This window comes from Phoenix dactylifera, chromosome 17, assembly GCF_009389715.1.
Source record: "Phoenix dactylifera cultivar Barhee BC4 chromosome 17, palm_55x_up_171113_PBpolish2nd_filt_p, whole genome shotgun sequence".
Lineage (NCBI taxonomy): Eukaryota > Viridiplantae > Streptophyta > Magnoliopsida > Arecales > Arecaceae > Phoenix > Phoenix dactylifera.
The window spans coordinates 13,318,577-13,338,353 of NC_052408.1; the positions used below are offsets into that span (position 1 = coordinate 13,318,577).

Genomic DNA, 19,777 nt, shown 5'->3' on the forward strand with positions numbered 1-19,777 from the left:
TGTTAGGAATTGCGAAGCATAAATAGGTAACCGAACCGCTATTTCTACATGCATGCGTTATCGATTTACCCGCATGGCCATCAAAGCAAATGTAATATGCGAAGCGACCAAACGTATTACAAACCTTAGCTCTATCTCTTTCCCATCCCTTATCTTCTTTTCCCCTTCTATCTCCATTTCTTTCTTATCCCCTATCATCACATTTCTTGATATCATTCATTCAACTCCAAACAGCCATGAAGGATCTCTGTGATCTCAAGGTTCACATCAATGGGCAGCACACCTTCCTCCTCCATCAGGTAATCTTGAAACCCAAAGCCCAAGTAAAATCCTTATCTCCTTCACATCTCCATTGATTCTTTCAAGAAAATATAAGGCTTCTGTATGTGGTCTTCTTCACTCGTCTTCTTTCCTGCAGAGGATTCTCTGTTCATTCTCGGGGAGACTGAAGAAGATGGTAAAGCAAGAGAGGAAGAGAAGCCAACCGAAGGGCTCGGGGCTAAAGATAACGGAGTTCCCTGGAGGCCCGGAGGGGTTTGAGCTGATATCAAGATTCTGCTACAGCAATGGGAGAATTCCCATGAGCCCGGCCAATGTGAGCCTGCTCCACTGCGGCGCCATCTTCCTCGAGATGACCGAAGAGTTCTCCACCTGCAATCTTCTGAGGCAGACTGAGACTTTCTTGGATGGTCTCTTCTACTGGACCTGGGGCGACATCTTGACTGCCTTGAAGATTTGCGAGACTTGCTTGCCCATTGCCGACTCCTCTGGCCTGCTCCTGAAGCTCATCGCCTCGCTCCTCGCGAAGATCTCGGCCAATTCGGAGGTTCCATTGACAGTGGCCACCCAGCTGCCTTCCTCGTCCTCCTCATGCTCCTCTCCTGATACTTCCGGGTTCAGGTGCTCCTCTTCCACGAAGACCCCTGAAACCATAAAGCCTCTGCTTCTGAGAATTGAAACCATAAAGCCTTGCTTCGCTAAAGAGTGGTGGTTCGATGACCTGACTATTCTTGGACCAAACATTATAGAAAAGTTCATGAGGAACCTTGAAGCCTATGGAACTGATAACAAGAACCTCATACTGACCAGGTTCCTATTGCACTACCTCAAAGCAGCGGCCAAAAAACCAAGCTTTGACAAGTTGGGGTATGGTGGCCTTGCAGACACTGCAATCTACGGGGTGGTGCTAATGGGGAGGTCAGCCTTCTCTTGCAGGGGATTGCTTTGGGTTCTGAGGCTGGTCTCTGGCCTGGGCCTGAGCAAGGAATGCAGGTGTAAGTTGGAAAGGCTGATAGGTCTGATGCTTGACCAGGCCACTTTGGATGACCTCTTGGTATCAGGGTATGATGGGGTTGTCTATGATGTGAATCTGGTGCTTAGGTTGGTTAGAGTCTTTGTGAGTGAAAGAGAGGGTGGGTTGTCCTTGCAGAGGATGAAGAAGGTTGGGAGGTTGGTAGACAAGTACTTGGGTGAGATCTCCCCTGACCCGAGCTTGAAGGTGTCTAGGTTTCTTGGGGTGGCTGAGAGCCTGCCAGATTCCGCCAGGGACTGCTTTGATGGGGTCTATAGAGCTTTGGACATCTATCTTGAGGTAAGATTGAAATACCATCATCTTTTATGGGTGGATAGATTGGCAGGAGTATGATTGTCTAGTTCTAAATTTCTTCCACTTTATGCTTGGTGGTCATATGAGTATTAGACATGGTAATCTGAAAATGGACAGCAGTACTTTGTGCTTCGCTTCCCAAGGATTTTTTTTCGTTTTTGTTGGGATGCAAACCACAAAGTACTGCTACCTGGATTGGTACTTTACAAACTATATATATCATTAGCAATGCGTTTTTTTATTAAATTAAGTGATTAAATTCATATAATTTTACTTTAATCTTCCTGATTTTGGATCAAACTTGTTTCTTATTTTCTGTTTTTCCTCATTTTCAGTTTATTAAGCATTAATCCATGCAAGCTAGAAAGATTCTGCTCAAGCCTAATTAGCAAGTTTTGTATGATTTTGACTGATTCCGTAATGTGTGTGATTAATCTCATGTGTATATAATTGGTGGGAGGTTGGAAATTTCCTAAATCTTGTTGCCTTTTTGTACCAAGCAAAAGTTTTTTCCTGCAGTCATCTCTGTTTTCCTCTTGTGATCTTTTGGTTTCTCACTTTTTGGCTCAGATATGGAGCGGACATAGTTTACATAAAGTACTAAAGATTGTATCCTTCCTTTCCCTAAATGGTAGCAGTTGAAACATACATGCCTTTATTTGTTTAGAAGATCATTTGTGCCTTCTGTATGATGCTTCCTCTTAGGTCCTGTTTGGGAAAATCCCAGTTGGATTCCAAAAATCCCAGTTGGATCCGGCGAGATCTAGTAGGATGGGCCGGGGGGGGGGGGGGGAAGACAAGGGTACAAACTTGTGTCTCCCTATATAAAATGACTGGAGGGCACATATCCCGTGGGTGGCACCGGGCAACCCAACCCTGCTGTACTTACGTTCAAAAGAGTTGCACTACTTCGAAACATTCCAATGCTGCCCTAGATTCTCAGAAAATTCAAGAAGTTTTCCAGATTGTCATATAAATCCCCCTCTTTTTTCTAATTTATCCCTAGATTTTTGATGATTTTTGGGAGAACACCTTTTAAATTTGTTCCAAAAGTTCTTGCAATTGCTATCATCTACTTCATATGATTGGCAGTTGCCAGCTACAACTAGAGATTCCAATATGGTGATCCCTTGCAATAATCACAAATATGGACATTTCTCAGAACCACTCTTGTGCCTTTGTGCCTTGTACACTGAATTTAAGTATCTGAAAAGCAGTGAATATCTTATTTTGTGCATAAGATTTGTGGCTAATTGGTAGAATGATATTGGAACTCCTCACATGATGCTTCCTACAAGTATACCCCAAATAATACATTCCACAGATATTTTTTGTGTCTGCATAAAACTTAAAATCATGATTCTTGGTTTTCGTAGCCCCAATTCATTCAGCTCCTGCTCTATCCATTTACTTATGTATCTATGGAGTATCTGCATTGCCTTGTCTGATATAACAGCTGCCTTGTTGTTCAATTTGTCAGTCACACCCAAAGCTGACATCTGAGGAGTGCATGAGACTATGCCAATGCTTAAACTATGAGAAGCTCACCCTGGAGGCCTGCAAAGACCTTGCCAAGAATAGGAGGATCCCTCCAGGGGTTGCTGTCCAAGCATTGGCTGCGCAGCAATCCAAGCTTCGAATCAAGAGTTACATCGCAGATGGGCTCGATCCTGCTGCAACCCCAAGGTTGGCCCGGTGCACCGCAGGGGCCGAGGCCGAGAGGATCTCTCCAGAGCTGTTGGATGAGAAGGAAAAGCTGAAGCTCAACCTACAGAGAATGCAGAACAGGGTGATGGAGCTGGAGAAAGTGTGTAGGGAGATGAAGGGCCAGATGTCTAAGATGGTGAGGACCAAGACCATCGACAGCACCTACCACCACAGTACTAGGGGAATGCCTAGGCTGTGTTGATTCACCTCATTCTTCTCACTCCTCTCTATGCATTTTTCTTTATCCGTATCTTTTTTTTTTTGTGAAGGACTAGCAAGGGAAGCAACAGAGGGCGGGGTCTGTAAATTTCTAGGTGATACATCCTTTCTTTTCACTCTTATTCTTTTCTCCTTCCAGCCTTAGTGGTGTCTTGAATTCAGTTGAGTTGCATTGTATCACTTGTGAGATCATTGTGATCGAAGAGCATTTGAGGAGTTTGTAAAGCTTTTCACCGTGTGAGTTGATGAAAGGTTGCTTGATTTTAAGGAGGCTTTTGATTCTTCCACCAGGTGCATTTCTTGACCAGGAAAAAGATGTTCTGAAGGTTCTCTACGCAACAGCTTTCATAATTTCTGCTTGATTTTAATCTCTGGATTCTTCCTTCTGAGTTATGATGAAGGTTGGCAAGCCATTTCTAAAAAAGCCTTCGGCAACAGACAAAAAGTTCGTAGTCATTGGCTCGCAAATTGCATCACAAAATAACTGAACAGAGTAGAAATAAAATGGATATGAAGTATTTACCATATTTTTGCTCTGGAGGCCAATCAAGGAAGAGAAAGAGACTTCAAGACAATACCATTAGGACAAAATTAAGATGGCTTTGCATGACGGCGGCATCTCCGGTGGATCTGGAATGACACATTGCAAAATAAAGGAAAGAACGAGAGGAATACCTGAGATTTTTGAGGTGTAAAAAAGCATCCAAAAGAGTGGCAAAAGTGCAGCGAAAGACGTCAGCTTTCATGGGACCACATACCTGCAAAGAGATAAAGCTAAATTCTACTAACCAAGTGGTTAACTCATTTTTTATCCAGAACAAACATGATATCTGCCAAGAATCCTGTGTTAGATGTACTTGGGTAAATTGGGTCTCTTGAACAATGCTATAATCCATATCACAATAGAACAAACACCCAAGTTCCAGAAGTAATAAATAAATCGTCAAACGAGCTCCACCAGTTGGATTGGTGCACCGAGTAGTCTACAAATAAAGGAGTGATGATCCACGTAGGTTTGACGAATCAGTTACCACTCAAATAAGCATATGGAATGGAGCTTCACATCATTTGGACGCTAACGTTGGAGAAAATGGGTTTCTGCTGCTGGGAGAATGTGTCCCTTGAAATAAGAACATAGATTCCTCTTGAGGGGTGGAGGAACAACTTGGGAGATGAGATGGTATGTTTGATGAGTCAGGTAACACAGATGCCGAGATGGATTCGTCATAACGGCAGCACGCCCCTAGTTTTGTGGCCTTTGTTATGCTCGGAGTAGTCCTATATGCCATGGTCACAGACTGACATAATATAAATTCACTAATATAAATTTTTTGATAAGCGGCCCATAGTCTATATTTATAGTCCTGCAAGATTAACAGGCCCAGGAAGAATGCCAGACATAAAACTATTAACAAATGTGATGACAATCAAGTCCGTCCAAAGCATTCCATTGGATCGATCGTGAGAAAAAATTAATTAAGAACTGATAGAACTTCTTTTTAGATTTAGCAAGACATTTAGTAAACTATTATCCAGAAAGGTAACAAAATCACGAGCTCTGATACCTGCAATCTTCTTTGTCTGATCTTTGGATACATCCGAATGATGAGGTGGCAGAATGCTAGAGGTGATACTAAGGGCAAAGAGAGACATCCATGGGATTGGTGAGAAGGAAACTCTACATTTACCGGCTCTAAGATTAATCGCATGATGGTAACACTGCTAGCGGCAGCATAGTTCTTACCTGAGCAGAGCAAGCAGCAGAGGTCCATAAATAGATGCTAAGCTAGTTGATGATTCATCATTTGTTTATATCTTACCTATTCACCAGCAAAGTAATTGCAATCTAGACCAGTGCAATGGAGCATCTTAAAGAATATAATGTGATGATCATCTTCAGGGAAGGTTAAATGTTATAAGCAGTGTAACCTATAAGATGGGGATGCATAACAATTCTACCCTCAGATTACTGCTTTCTAGTATCAGATGGTCAGCCGGAGATGGCCAATTGATTGATGTGATGAATGATATTTGAGTATCTGATCTACCACTATGGTTATGGCCTACCATGGTTAATGTGGAAAGCTCAGATGGCCTCAAGATCTGCGACCTCTTCACTCCAGAGGGGAAGAGATAGGATGCAACATCTGTTCAACATATCCTTGGGGATCATCTAGCGGAGAGGATTTTTGTTGTGCCAATTCCCAAGTGAGGAGAGGGGGGGTTGGAGTTTGATAGGAGGGTCTGAAGTTCGGCCTGTAGGTCGAAGGTGAGAACCACCAACCTTGGTGAATTATACATAGTCAAGGCCACTCGGATGATAGATAGAGCTTGGATTTGGAAGCTACGCATTCACCTTCATATTGTCCTGTTCTTATGGAAGGTAGCGTGAGATTGTCTCTCGACCAAGGGTGTACTGTGTAGAAGGGGGTTGAGGCTTCATCCTGCTTGTGATGGATGTCCAAACAAGGTGGTGTCCGTAGTGCATGTCTTGTTTGGATGCTCGAGGGTGGCTCTAGTGTGAAGGTTGGCCGGAGTTTCCTACATTCAACAACCCCTATTGAAGCCTTCCTCGCTCATTTGAAGGGTACCTTGAGGAGATCTACTACTATTCCATGGGCATCAGGTTCGTCTATGTTGTTTACCATATCTAGCTAGATAAGATTGCTAGGGTTTTTGAGCATAGAAAGCAACATTTGAAGCTTGTTGTCGACAAGGCTCTTCTCCATGCAGCCGAGATCATCCAGACTCAGACCGCCAAAGAATCTAGAATTGCAAGGAACATCTGGATCTCCCATTCAGCTCTTGCAGCGATCTGGACGATTTTCCTCTTCTAGGAGCCCCCGAACTTTCTCAAGGTGAATTTCAATGATAGCATGACTGATGCCAGAGGTAGGGGTGGTGCTAGTTTTCTGATCAAGAACCCTAACTCCATAGTTGTTGTTGTTGGGGGTAGCCATATCTACGACACTTCTATCCTCGGAGCTAAGCTAAGGGCTGCCTAGAAGGGTATCATCTATATGAGGCTTACCCTGGGGCGGATTGTATTCATCTTGAAGCAGACTCAGCTACAATGGTGGATCCAGAGATAATCTAGGGCGGGCGATGGGCACCCGCTGCTGCAGGACATCTACGGCTTGTCGAGGGACCATGTTGCTTTCCGAGTCACTCATGTATATCGAGAGGTTAACAGAACAACTGACTTTGTTGCCTTATATATAGCCCAACACTCCAGTGGCTTTCTTTGGGATGAGATTACCACCTCCCACCCCCAACGTCACCTTCTTTTTTTTTGACTTTCTTGAATGTATTCATACTAAAATGGTATGATTTATCTGATTTATCAAAAAAAGAAAACATCATTATTTTGTACAACATAAGAGCCAGAGAAAAGTGGCCATCAAGATGCATGCCATGGAAGATGATAATGAAGAAAGCAACCATATAGAATCCTCATACAAAAACCAGCTCAAGTCAAGACCAGCAATATTTACAACAGAAATACCAATGGATGAACAAACAAAGATGCCGACAAGATTGACGAATTACAGAACTATCATTTTAATACAACTAAGAAGAAAAGATACCTTTACATATATTAAACAGCATTCGCAAGCAGGCAGACCAACTTGCAAAATTGATTTATTTCCTAATTTGATATTTCTTCAATCTGACTTCTAAAGGTCCTGCTCCATACATCTAGAATGCAATTCTCGGCCCTGTTGCAATTTTATTCAAGATCAAATTGGTTCAGAATAGTTGCAAGTCCTCTGTCCAATGGAATATTCCTGTTTAGGGGTTTAACGAGCTTCTGGCACATATTGACTAAATCCACGAACGCATTGCACAACACCTCTCTTACATATTGACTAAATCCACGAACGCATTGTCAAAGTTTCAAGAATAGATTGCTGAACTTTTCAGTTACCAAGTTTTGAACCTTATTAGGAAAGTTAGCAGACCCTTAAACTCCCCTTGCTAGCAAACCTAACTCTAATTCTACCTAGAATAGGTGGGCAGGGGTGTAACAATTTCTATTATTCATTATTTTTCTTAACTTTTGGCAGAATAGCAAGGTGCCTATTAGCAAAACATGAGAGGTCTCAAAGCTGAGATACATTAATTGTAAATCATCTTTCAAATAGATAAACATACATCAGAGCATTCCATTATTCATTCTCCAAAATAAAATGACCAAATCATTACTGCATCATGAAGGCAATACAGTACAACTAAATCAAACCATAGCTGCTCAACAATACAGTATGAAACAGTACAGCTTTTTCAAATGAAAGGTAGTTACCATGGAAATTCTGTGTAGAAAAATAAGATATAAACATAACAAAGCACCAATGGCAGAACGACTCAGTGATTTCATGCATAACTAACAATGTGTATCATGAAAGCAACTACAAGGATGTCAGATATCAGAATTGATAAATGCACCTTATAAAATAAACCTCATCCAAGCAGATCATATGCAATTGCCATCAAAAGTGCCAGAGACAATTTTATTCAGTACTTCAGCCTTCAAGCTGCTCGAAGAAGAAGCCATGCTTGCACTCAAACACTCCCACCTTCACACACCATATGCAATTTGCTCATTTGTTTGCTCCTAAATGATTAATTGAACAAGCAGCAAACGAATCCTCATCGGCACGGGGGGTTGTGGGGGATTAAATTTCATTGGCAATTTGCTCCTTTGTTTGCTCCTAAATGATTAATTGAACAAGCAGCAAACGAATCCTCATAGGCGCCAGCTGAATTCCTCAAGACTATTCCTGAATTCAAGCAGCTACTGCTTGCTCAGATCCTTCTCCATCCACATTCACACCAACTACCTTCTCAAGCTTCTTCCAGTCCCCTGTGAAATCTTCCGGGAACTTCTTCTTCAGCCCACTAACCACCCTCTTCGCAGCTCTAACCTTCGAATTCTTCATCAACCCCTCAACCAGAAGCTTAACCGAGCCCAAATCCGGCAACTTGCTCTGCTTTATACTATCCATGAACACCTCCAAACCGCCATCAAAATCCTCATTTTTACATAAAGAAGCCAACAAATTCCTAAAGGTTGCAGTATTTGGAACACATCCCTTCTCCTCCAACTCCTTGTACAGTTTCTTCGCCTCCTCAAACCGGCCATGACTACAGTAACAGCTTATGAGATAATTGTAAGTAATGGTGTCGGGCTTCAATCCGGCTGCCTCAATCTCTCTGATCAAATCAAGCACGTCTTGCGGTTTTCCCTCGAGGGCTCGGTACATGACTCGGACATTATAAGCCGGCAAATCGGGCTTGCATCCCTTCTTCTCCATCTCCTTCCACAATCTCTCGGCCTCCTCCGGCCTACGCTCTTTATAGAAGGAATCGAGAAGGGTAGTGTAGGTGACGGTGGTGACCTCGACCTTTTTCTCCTCCATCTCCTTGAGGACGGCGAGGGCCTTCTTGGCGTCGCCGGCGAGGCAGTGGGACTTGACGAGGATGCCGTAGGAGACCTTGTCGGGGACGATGGAGAGGCGACGGGAGAGGTCGGCGAAGAGTTCGGGGACGCGGCGCCGGGAGGAGGGGAGAGGGGAGTGGTTGAGGGCGGAGAGGAGGGCATTGAGGGAGAGGGCGGTCCGGGGAGCGCCGATGGAGGGGATCTCGTCTAGGGTGCGGAGGGCGTGTTCGAGCATGCCGGCGGCAGAGTAAGAGGTGACAACGGCGGCGAGGAAGGGCTCGCTGGAGGCGCGCGGGTCCCTCTTGAGGGGCTCGAGGAGGGCCTCGATGTCGGAGAAGCGGCGGGCGCGGGCGAGGCGGTGGATGGCGGGGTCGAAGGCGTGGCAACTGGAGAGGAGAGGGGCTGCGGCGGCGGTAGGAGGTGGAGACGGGGTGGATGAGAGGAGGCGGAGGTGGTGGCGGAGGAGGAGGAACGAGCGGTGGCGGCGGGAGGGAGCGATGACCGCCATTGCCGTACTCTCCGCGAGGGGTCTACGGAGCTTTTTTCCTCCTTCCGAACAAGCCTCCGGAAATTGTGATGGCTCTAGGGTTTAAGACATGGACTCGAGGAATGAGTCCCTTGTGGGGCGGGGCCTGGCTCGGACCCAACATTACAGAGGCACTGCAACCCCGCATCACGGCTTTCCGAGATCGTGTATTAGCTGTCAGATTCCAGGCTATGCATTGGCACCGTTAAATCTTTCTTTCTAAAATTTTGAGTTAACGAGATCCTTCCGAAAAGTAAAACATAAAGTTCCATAGAGTGGAGTCGAATGCTTGTATAGAATTGAAACCCAACTCCTAAGCCAAGTCCTGATGGGTTCTAAGATTACAGTGCATGGTTGTACCAGAGACCCGAGTTCAAATCCCACCACGAAGATGCGCAATGGGTGTTTAGGTTTTGAGAATCAAAGAGAATCAGAGATCTTCAAGATATGTCTGGTGCGAAGCTAGAGTTCGGGGGAGAAGAAATGATATATGAATTACAAACAAGTTCAAAGAGCTTATCAATCTTGAGATAATTGCTTGTGGCTTGCTAATGTAACCACTTGGCATTGACACAAAAGAATTATAAGAACAAACATAGGCAGCATAAAGTTGCACAGGAAGCCTGATCAAACTCTTCAAGCTGAAATTTGTATGGAATGCTGCCATCCAAAACATGTTTGAAGTTCGATCTGGTTCTCCATTATCAGGCAAGTTGTCCCTTGTCTTCGGGATGAGTTCCATTGGGGTAAACTCCCAGCAGAAATGAAGACAATGCTCACAGGAACCCTTCCTTATTAGCTTCTTTGTATCAGCTTCAGTGGAAAGACAGACCACTGCCCTGCAATCCACTACTCAGATCACAAATTCCCAATGAACATGCAGGCAGATGGCTGAAGTCCAAAAGTTCACAATCTACCCATTCTCGAAGATTAACATTGGCTGAAGGATACTTTCTTGGTCATGCCCACAAGCCAGGTAGTTTTCGAGAGCCCAACACTGTTAATTGGCTTGCCATCACACAGACTAAACAAACAGACACCACAAAAGCAGCTGAAATTGTGCAACAGTTACACTGACCTAGGGTATGTTTCCGAAGTATGTGATAAATTAAAATTTTCAGATACAATCTTTTTTTATACAACAACAACAACAAAAAAATCCATATTCATGCCTATGGGACTCCAATGAGCACTGAACTAATTCAAAACTGATTCAAGTTGGAAAGAAATCCAGCTCAAAACATCTCCTGCAACCTTCCTTCCCATACCTAGGAATCTAGGATATATAAATGTATGCCTACATTTTGTTATATCTCTTTTACCATTCTAAGGTTAAAACTGTGCAAAAATTAGTATTCATCTACTGTAAATGAAATCAAACAGCTAATTCCCCACTGGTGATGAATATCCAAGTCACACAATCAATAAGAAAGAAATAGTTTGCGACAAAAAGTAAATTTGACTGCCTAAATGCAAGCTACAAATCCAGCAAAAATCCCTATAGTGAATAGCAGATTAATTATCTTGGGTACCTTCTCTCACAACACTTCTACCATTCCCTGCAATTCATTTATGCCGAAGAACGCGCACTGCCCTACAAAGCAAATTCACCTTCAACTTTCTTCCATGCATCAACAGCATCCCCCTTAAGCACCTTCCTCATCTTCGCAACAATGTCCTTTGCCTCATCCACCTGAGAATTCTCTATCAAGCCATCAACCAATCCTTTCACAGCCTCAAATGGTGGCGCCCACTTTCTCTCCAAACACTCCTTGAAGACCTCCACCCCAGGACCAAACTTTCCTTTCCCGACCAAGCCACGAAGCAAGACAATATACACCTCGAAATTAGGCGACACGCCGCTGCCATCATCCCTCTTCATATCCTGCATCCTCTTGAAGACCCTCATAGCTGAATCCACATCCCCTTCTTTGGAGAAGGCATCAATTAAGGTATTGAAGCTAAGCCTGTTGGGATATACCCCCTTCGAAATCATCACATCCAACAACTCCTCAGCCTCAGAGTTCTTACCTTTCCCACAGAGCTCCGAGATCCGACAATTATAGGTGACCACGTTGGGGCTCAATCCTTCCTTGGTAATCTTTTTCAGCACCCCTTCAAACCCAGTTTCATCACCTTTCTTTAGAAACCCACTCAAGACCGTATTGTAGGAAATTATGTCGGGATTCACCCCTTTCTCGGGCATTTCCTCGAGCAACTTGTGAGCTTTGTGGACCTCACCACCAGAGCACAGAGCATCAAGGAGCACGTTATAGCAGGAGATGCCCGGGGCGATGCCGAGCTCCTTGGGGACACGATCGAAGGCCTCGTGGAGGCGGTCGAGGCGGCCGTGGCGGAGGAAGGCGGAGAGGAGGGCGCAGAGGGAGCGTTCGGAGCGCGGACAGCCGGCGGAGGCGATGTGGTCGAAGGTGCGGACGGCGTGGTCGAGCATGCCCGCGTCGGAGTAGAGAGAAAGGAGGCGGATAAGGAAGCCCTCAGACTTGGGCGCGGCAGGGTCGGACTTCTGGTGCTCGAGGAGGCGCTCGATGAGGTCGGGTCGACGGGCGGCGGCGAGTCGGCGAATGGAGAGGCGGTAGAGGGGGCGGTCGCCGTGGAAGGCCGGGGAGTGGGTGGCGGAGAGGAAGAGGTCAGCGAGGCGGTCCGGGTCGGACTCGGCGCGGATGGCGGACTTGGCGCGGGAGACGGAGATCGAGGGTTTGGCCTCGGAGGAGGCAGTGGAGAGGGAGGAGCTGCGGGGGCGAGGGAGGAGGAATCTAGCGTTCCGACGAAGCGCCGCCGCCGCCATTGGAAGAGGTGGGGAGAGGGTTTATGGGTGGACGAGAGAGCCAAGAGAGTAAAAAGGCGTCACCGCGGGGTGCGAGCTTTTAGTTTAATAGTGGTAATAGAATCGGATCCGGGAAACGACTAGAAAACTAACCGTAAAACTTTAGATTAGTAGCTGTATAACGTTAACAAACAAAATAACAAAAGCTCGGAATTGGGCAATGATATGTTGCATATGATCCTTGTTGTCCAAGGGCTATCTTTAATTAAAGGGAAAGTTGATCAAAAAAATTGAGCTGATTGCGATCAGTATTGAAAAGGCTCAAGGTTCTACAAAAAAGTTTCTATGTTTGGATGGACTCTAGATCCGTTTTTCTTGGATTTTTCATATTATATATCAATTTGCTTACCATGAAAGAGTTGGTGTTAATTTGTAGAGAGTTTATCTTAACATGTTTGATATAATAAGGACATGTAATGCGAATTCTCTTGGATGGGGCATGTTTAACCATCCATGTTTTCTGTCATACATCTCAGCATTTTACTAGTGATGTTCACATTCTAGTTTTTATATAATTACAAACCACATTGCTCTCCTCACTTCTATATCAGCTTTTTGACATGTAGAGTAATCAATAAAGTTAAATGAGCATTCGTTTAAGGATAGGAGGCATAATGATCAAATCCATAAGAACAATTTTCACAAAGGAAAAAATATTTATTTATTGAAAATGAAAATAAAGTAGATCTTTGCAGGTGTGAATGATCTCAGCTATGACGAACAAAGTTATCAGCATCCTAGAACAAGTCCGTGAGGTTCAAGAGGATCACACCACCAATCTCTCCAGCACATTAGCCAGACACTGCAGTAGTTATCGATCACTTTTATCGATTTAAGTTTCATATTATACAATCTTGGATTTCAGATAGTCCTTTGCATGGTGATCGGAAGCGAGGCTCTGCAGTGTGCATCTGAATCAAGGGAAGTCGTAATAATCACTTAACAAGAATCCATACCAAATTGCGACACCTCAATCCTCAAGATCACACAAGCTCTTGGTTTGATATAAAACAAAAATCTATTTGAAAACAGTGCACATAGAGAGACTGCATCCCTGGTCTCCCCAGGGAAAGGTGATTATCAGGTGATGCCAAATAGTTGCAAGTTTCAGCCTCTTCGAGTCTCCGCCTTTGTAGAGGCTATGCATTCTGCTGTTCCAGTAAAAAGAAGGATGGTTAAGGACATAACTCACTTAACCAACCCTCAGATGCCACTAAGAGTGAGATAAACTTCTAAAGGTATTTATATAGGTCCTGATGAACTGCCCAAAGTTCCGATCAGCCACACAAAATGAAAAATTGAATTCATGTCTTTCTTTTTTTGCTGAGCAAAAGTTAAACTCACTTCTTTATAATACAAGATTCGAACGCATATAATTTTCTAATCCTTCACTCATCTTCTTTATCAATGAGATTCCCGAATATCTTCTTTATCAGTGAGAATCTAAAATATGCATCCATTCTTCCTGAATAATCCTGAATTTTAACCCTAGAAAGAGCATTTGAAATTTCACTTCCAGATCAATGAAAGATTCCAGTCATTGCTTTATATATATGATGGATACCTAGAAGATCATATAAAGAACAACAATGAATATCACAATGCCATGTCAGGATCAACAAGTATATATTATCTATTCTCTCATCATTTTTGCAAATAGGGATTCAGACTAGAGGTTTACTTTATGGAATGCACCACCAGCAAGATTGCTGGATTAGTACAATTAAAATGGCATTACTAGTTATGGTAATGCAACAAAGATTTATTAAAGTCTAAAAAAGCAAGGTTGTCATCAACCAAGCAAATGTCCACTGTTGATAAAAAGAAAAACTTTAAAACCGCATGCCATGACCTTTGTGAGAAAGGTAGGCCGTAGGCCGTAGCAGATAAAGAAAAGAGATTTACTCCCTGTTTTCCTTGGAGAGTCTTTGGTTCTCATAAAAACAAAAATTAAATGACTCCTCCAACATGAACAATCTTCAGATAAAATAATTAAAAAAAGAAAACAGCTGCATCTAATCCAAAGTTGCTCCAAAACTTATATTTTTCACCTTTCTCAAATCTCAACTAGGAAACTACCTTCTAAAGCGCTCTGTATGTTGGCTTGGAACTACTCTTGCCATCTGGCAAAGAAATGACCAACTTGCTTCAAATCTGACTATTCAATGCCATAACTCAAGTGCACACAAACAAGAAAACCTTTTTGGACTTGATTATTCTTACATTATATCTTTGAAGGTTTTTCTCACAATATAGCAAGAACTGAAACAATAAAATACATGCCTAGAGTTACGGAGTTCTTAAATACAGATGATTCAATGTCCACGAGTTTAGATGCACCTTGTCAACTACGGCATGCCTTGTAGGCCACACTTTTGCTACAAACTAATAGATCAGGAAGCAAAAGTATTATGACGTCAACAATATACAGTCTCCTTGATGAGGACTCTTTGATTCTAACCTGATCATACTTGCAAAACAATATAATGCCAATGATGAATAGCATATTCATGGATTAGATAATGCCAGAAACTTAACCTAGAATACTTGTAACTACAACACTGACCAGTTCTGCTTGATTCTAACCTGACCAGTTCAAGGTTTTTTTGACACTTAGGTTCAAGGTTTAAACACCATGGGACGGGACAATGCCCTATATCTCGGCATTTAGGATGGTGAATCTCCCATCTTTCCTCTCCATTTCCCAACTCATCACATCCCGACACTCAGGACAGTGGGACGCCTCACCTTCACAATGGTATTTGATACCTTGGTTAGGTTCCACAAGCCTTAAGATTAACCAGGTATCCCTTCAAATCTATTTGGAGTACATGGTTAAACATATTGAAATAAAATATGAACAGCTAAGCTGATAGTAAGAGTTAAATTTGGGATGGATATGGAACCAAGAACCCCCACCCAAAAAAAAATCTGGGGCAAAAAAGATACTTTAGAATATGAATGGGATATTGCATGATCTGCATTCTTCCAAAAGACAAGTATGAATTTTGACATATTGGAGGGATTTGTAGAAAAAAGACAGTCCGCAATATAAAAGAATATAAAAAAGAACAAGATGTTTGCAGTACAGAACAGACCTTCAGCAGAAACGTCAAAGTCCTGCCATGCAGCAGATGTAAATCTGGCCTTCAATGTGAGTACTATGTTAGAAACAAAGCTTCCAAGTATTCATCCACATAAGCAAGACATGGCCAGTGGTCAGTTCTTATTCGAACTAATGTCGAAGCATCACTTACTTCCATCTGGAAAAGGAGATGGAACCGCGGAGGCAGGAATATTAAAACAAGAAAAGTACCCATGTTCCTCTTACTGACTTGTGGAGGATTATCTGCATCACTTTCTTCCTCAGCATATGGAAGCCCAAGAAGTACGTTGTCTGAATATGGTACCAGGGCACCAACGTTACTGCCAGCAAAATTCTCAGAATCCTCTCCCCAGACAACATCTCTGATAACCTCATTACCCTTCACGACATTCACTAGGGGGCTGCCAATGACACTTACAACAAAGGGAGCCAGATACCTTTCAATAGCTCTAATCAAAGAATCTGCGAGTACTTCCAGAAGCTTAACTGATTGTGTCCCATTAATGGCCACAGCCCCTTTACCTCCACTCAGAGGAAAGGTCTCCCGTCCTGTGTTAGCAGAATTACCACAAGCCTCCCACAAAGCATGAAACAGATCCATGCAGTATTCTGGAACCCCATCTTCTGTAATATCAGGTGGTATGCCAGCCTTGAGGAACATGTCTTCAATACCAACTGTAATACTTTGAAGTGAGCCAGAGATAATTTGCCCATTTTCTGCATTTGCTTTGATGGCTACATCAATAAGACCAGGAACTGGCTCTCGAGGTTCCAATTCTATCATTACCGAGGCACAAAAGCTTGAATCTTCCTCCTCACAACTATTGTCCACAGGCACAATATCAAATCCAGTTCTTGAAGGTTCACCTAAAAGAAACGGTACACGGCAAGGTGGAATAGAACCATATTTTGATGTTGATGAAAAAGTGATTGTAGTTGCATATAGAGCAGGCAATCCATCTACCTCTTCCGAATCCAAAGCAAATGAAGCAGCTCCCCACACACGAGTGAATGGCTCAGAATCAAACCTCAGTCTACAGGCTATCCTTATCTTAATCGCAGGCATGTGCCGGTAGTCCGGAATGCATGCAAAATGCCTTCGCAGGACTCCTAATATTTCTGCAACCTTAGAATCCATCACACGCAATGGTTCCTTTGGCAAAATGATCCTCTCGATATTCACTTCACCCTCCCCCTCCAGTTCTGTAGAAGGTGTGGCGCTGGTGTCCTTAATTCCTTCAACGTGACTGGATTTAGTGTCTCCATTACTCAAATTAGGTAGTGTTAGTGACCACGACTGTTTAACAAGCAATGGAATGACTCTTTCAAGATGAATATAAGAAGACACTCCAACTGATTTCTTGAGATCTTGTGAGTGACGGGGTGATGGAACTTGAAAGAGTGAGCCAGGGTGAGGAGAAGGAGAGACTCCTGAAGGCTGTTCACCGAGATTCATTATGTGCCTCAACTTCTTCCCAGGAATGCAGAGAAGCATCCGCAAGTAAATCCTGAATAGGTTGCAACATTAATTATTAAAGTCACAAGAAAAAAAAAAATAAAGCCACAAGATCATCAATCATTACCTAGCATTGTCACGAACCTCCAAGTCCGGAAAGAACTGACAAGTGAATGCCAGGAGGTGTGACAGAGCAAGGAACACTCTGGAGCTGTGATGATGCTTAAGCATCGTCCTGCAAATGCCCAATACCTTGCTTCCCTGAGACCATGATCTCAACCAAGTATCAGGGCCATGTTTATCCGAAAGAGTAACCATATGCCTGGTAAGCAATTCTAACAAACCACGAGGTGGTATCATATCACTCTCAGCAATCCTTTCAAAAATTGGGAAGTATGAAGCTAATCGGTAGCCCGATTCAAGTTTTGGGAGCAAATGCTCGTCGAGTGTCTGAAGCAGCCATTCACCTACTTGCCTATGGGCCTTGCATGCCAACAACCGGTCGACAAAAGTAGCAATCACCGGAACTAATCCATGATGCTCCAATGCCAAACTCACCAACATACTCTGCAGTTAACAGAGAATCAAAGATGGCCAAGTTAAGAGCTCGCACACAAAAACACAATCCTTCTGTAAAACATAGCATGCTAGTATCATATCTTTACCTGAACCGTGTGGAAGATGGTAGACTGCATCAAAACTCCTATTTCAGAATTCTCTGAGCTGCCGCTAGGATGTGGGGCGACTCCAATTAAGAACGTGTGAAGAGTGCGAAAGGCCACCGAGGTCTCGGTGCTCCTTGGTGGTAGCCATTTGAACGCTGAGACACAAACCAATCCATCCTCAAAGAGCTTCACCACTTCCGGCCTTCGACCCTCCTTCTCCTCCTCCTCCCCCTTCCCCTCCCCTTTGGAAACATCAAGACTGGCAGCAATGCATGAGAGGACATCCAATTTCTTAGCTTTCAGCGCGAGGGGATCAAACACGGTCGGGTAAAAGTTGGGTGCCAGGGGGGCAAGGGAGGCCCTCCCATGGCCAAGCCGGGGCAAGCCAAGGAGCCAATGGAGAGCAAGAAGACGGAAGATGAGGGGATGGTGGGTCTCCCTGGCAACGAGGGCAAGGCGGCGGGTGATGCCCCGCTCGTCCTCCCCGGTGAAAGCATCTGAGAAGCGGGAATACAGCATGAGAACAACATGGCAGAGGATAGGGTCATAGGAGTAAAGCAGGCCAGAGAACTGCACCTTCAGGAGCGCCGTCACCACCGGCACGCTCTGCTCCAGCACGCCGGCGATGCTCGTGAGCATCGACACAAGCTCCATGGTCGCCGGCGGGGTGAGGGCGTGCGGCCGCTCCAAGAGGAATGCCATCACCCGCCGGATCTCCCTCACATTGAGATCAGAGGGCTCGCGATAGGGGTCGGGAGGGGAGAAGAGGGATTGGGGGGCGGAGAAGGGGACGAGGGGGGTGGAGGTGGAAAGGACGGAAGAGGGGGAGGAGAGGAGACCGTGAAGGGCGATGTTCCGGACGACGGCAGCGAGGAGGAGGAGATAGCTCTGGGCGGCGTGGGTGCGCTCGGCCTGGGCGAGCACCCAGAGGTGTCCGGCGACGTCGGAGAGGAGGAGGGGATTGGCACGCTCGAGCTCGCGGAGGGACTCGCAGGCGAGGGCGCGGGAGAGGCGGTCGGGGCCGTGGTTGGGGCGGTTGGCGACGGCGAGGAGGACCTCGGTGAGGGACTCGAGGTGGGAGGCGGCGGAGGGGGGGAGGGGAGAGGGGAGGGCGGCGACGGCGACGGCGGTGGCGGAGAGGATGGCCTGGTCGCGGACGGCGGCGGCGTCGGGGGATGGGGATTGGAGGAGGGCGCGGAGGGCGTCAAGGAGTGGGGGGAGGGCCGCGGCGGGGGACGGGAGGGGGAGGAGGGGGAACGAGTCCTCGAGGAAGATGAGGAGGTGGGGCTTGAGGGCGGAGGGGAAGTCGCGGCGGAGGAGGGCGTGGAGGGCGAGATCGAGGAGGGGGAGGGAGAGCCAGCGTGCGAAGCGGCCATGGACGCCGGACTGGAAGTCGTCGATGAGGGTCTCCCAGTCCTGTGGGGAGAGCTGCAGCGGCGGCGGCGCCCCCGCTGGCGGGTGCCGGCCGGAGGCCTGCTTCTCCATCGGGGTTCGGAAACACTAATAACCCTGACCGTAGATTCGGGAGGACGGAGGGTTCCTCATGGATTCCGGTATGATAGACTGGGGGAAGAGAAGATGGGTGAGGGTTTGAGGCGTTATTAGAGATGGAACCGTGAAAATTGAGGGGGTCTTCGCGACGGAAAAGATTCCGGGACTACAGATCGGAAGAGCGCCAAAGAAAGGCGGAAATGACCCAAGTAGGATATGGATATCGGAGCACCAGACAAGATAACTATTGATTCCGTAGCTTGGTTTTACTGATAGGTTCGGCTCCCACATTAGTAGATCTGATCAGATCTGTGTGGTTGGATTGCCATTTTTATTGTCACATTTTTTCACGAGAGGAAGTAGTGAAAGGTTGTCTTTAAGCTCTAGGGCTCGTTTGGTTCGCGGAAAAAGAAGGAAAAAAAATATGATCAATGAAAAAGTAATGATATGGCTTTTATTTGGTTGGAGTTTTTAAAGGAGAAAGATAAAAAAGTTGTATTCTCATTGGAATATGATTCTCACATTCAATGGAAAAATCTTTTCCATGAAAAATATGGAAAAGTTACTTTTCCATGAAGCAAAAATCACTCCAAAAAAAGTTCTTCTGTCACTTTTCTCTATTTAACCAAACATGTCAAAAGTACATTCGGAGGCATTCTCTTTCTAGAAATTTTCTTCCCATGAATCGTATTCTTATGAAGAAAAATGCTTTCCGC

At 45.0% G+C, this 19,777-nt stretch overlaps 4 protein-coding genes across 8 annotated transcripts; 1 reads left to right on the forward strand and 3 right to left on the reverse strand.

Moving 5' to 3' along the window:
• LOC103717133 (BTB/POZ domain-containing protein At3g19850) lies at nucleotides 1–3,800 on the forward strand. 2 transcript variants are annotated; one of them, XM_008805410.4, is made up of 4 exons: nucleotides 1–299; nucleotides 419–1,591; nucleotides 3,087–3,449; nucleotides 3,583–3,800. In XM_008805410.4, exons 1-4 carry the CDS (start codon nucleotides 237–239, stop codon nucleotides 3,586–3,588), a joined length of 1,605 nt encoding a protein of 534 aa, XP_008803632.1. In that variant the 5' UTR covers nucleotides 1–236; the 3' UTR covers nucleotides 3,589–3,800. The 2 variants fall into 2 exon arrangements, with proteins under 2 accessions (XP_008803632.1, XP_017700626.1); XM_017845137.3 differs by having other exon boundaries at nucleotides 3–299; nucleotides 3,087–3,800.
• A 3,877-nt stretch (nucleotides 3,801–7,677) lies between these two features.
• On the reverse strand, nucleotides 7,678–10,712 carry LOC103717124 (pentatricopeptide repeat-containing protein At4g36680, mitochondrial-like). The gene has a single exon (XM_008805398.4). The coding sequence runs from the start codon at nucleotides 9,478–9,480 to the stop codon at nucleotides 8,320–8,322; it is 1,161 nt and encodes a 386-aa protein (XP_008803620.1). The 5' UTR covers nucleotides 9,481–10,712; the 3' UTR covers nucleotides 7,678–8,319.
• Nucleotides 10,713–10,870: 158 nt separating this feature from the next.
• LOC103717119 (pentatricopeptide repeat-containing protein At1g11630, mitochondrial-like) lies at nucleotides 10,871–12,379 on the reverse strand. The gene has a single exon (XM_008805385.4). It carries the CDS (start codon nucleotides 12,302–12,304, stop codon nucleotides 11,093–11,095), a length of 1,212 nt encoding a protein of 403 aa, XP_008803607.1. The 5' UTR covers nucleotides 12,305–12,379; the 3' UTR covers nucleotides 10,871–11,092.
• A 131-nt stretch (nucleotides 12,380–12,510) lies between these two features.
• Nucleotides 12,511–19,293, reverse strand: LOC103717108. 4 transcript variants are annotated; one of them, XR_005506707.1, is made up of 4 exons: nucleotides 17,571–19,293; nucleotides 17,033–17,472; nucleotides 15,442–16,957; nucleotides 12,511–13,491 (listed from the first exon to the last, which is right to left on the reverse strand). XR_005506707.1 is itself a non-coding variant. In XM_008805374.4 (3 exons), the coding sequence occupies exons 1-3, from the start codon at nucleotides 19,053–19,055 to the stop codon at nucleotides 15,505–15,507; spliced, it is 3,378 nt and encodes a 1,125-aa protein (XP_008803596.3). In that variant the 5' UTR covers nucleotides 19,056–19,293; the 3' UTR covers nucleotides 15,276–15,504. The 4 variants fall into 4 exon arrangements, 1 of the variants encoding a protein (XP_008803596.3); XR_005506706.1 differs by having other exon boundaries at nucleotides 12,511–13,494; XR_005506705.1 differs by lacking the exon at nucleotides 12,511–13,491 and adding an exon at nucleotides 13,517–13,907.
• Nucleotides 19,294–19,777: the final 484 nt, after the last annotated feature.

Bases quoted from the DNA above. Each gene is read 5' to 3' on its own strand.
- LOC103717133 (XM_017845137.3), top strand. From the start codon at position 237: ATGAAGGATCTCTGTGATCTCAAGGTTCACATCAATGGGCAGCACACC. The intron at 300-418 runs GTAATCTTGAAA...TCTTTCCTGCAG, and splicing joins ACACCTTCCTCCTCCATCAG to AGGATTCTCTGTTCATTCTC. The intron at 1,592-3,086 runs GTAAGATTGAAA...TCAATTTGTCAG, and splicing joins CTTTGGACATCTATCTTGAG to TCACACCCAAAGCTGACATC.
- LOC103717124 (XM_008805398.4), bottom strand. From the start codon at position 9,480: ATGGCGGTCATCGCTCCCTCCCGCCGCCACCGCTCGTTCCTCCTCCTC.
- LOC103717119 (XM_008805385.4), bottom strand. From the start codon at position 12,304: ATGGCGGCGGCGGCGCTTCGTCGGAACGCTAGATTCCTCCTCCCTCGC.
- LOC103717108 (XM_008805374.4), bottom strand. From the start codon at position 19,055: ATGGAGAAGCAGGCCTCCGGCCGGCACCCGCCAGCGGGGGCGCCGCCG. The intron at 17,473-17,570 runs GTAAAGATATGA...TGTTAACTGCAG, and splicing joins CCATCTTCCACACGGTTCAG to AGTATGTTGGTGAGTTTGGC. The intron at 16,958-17,032 runs GTAATGATTGAT...CAACCTATTCAG, and splicing joins GAGGTTCGTGACAATGCTAG to GATTTACTTGCGGATGCTTC.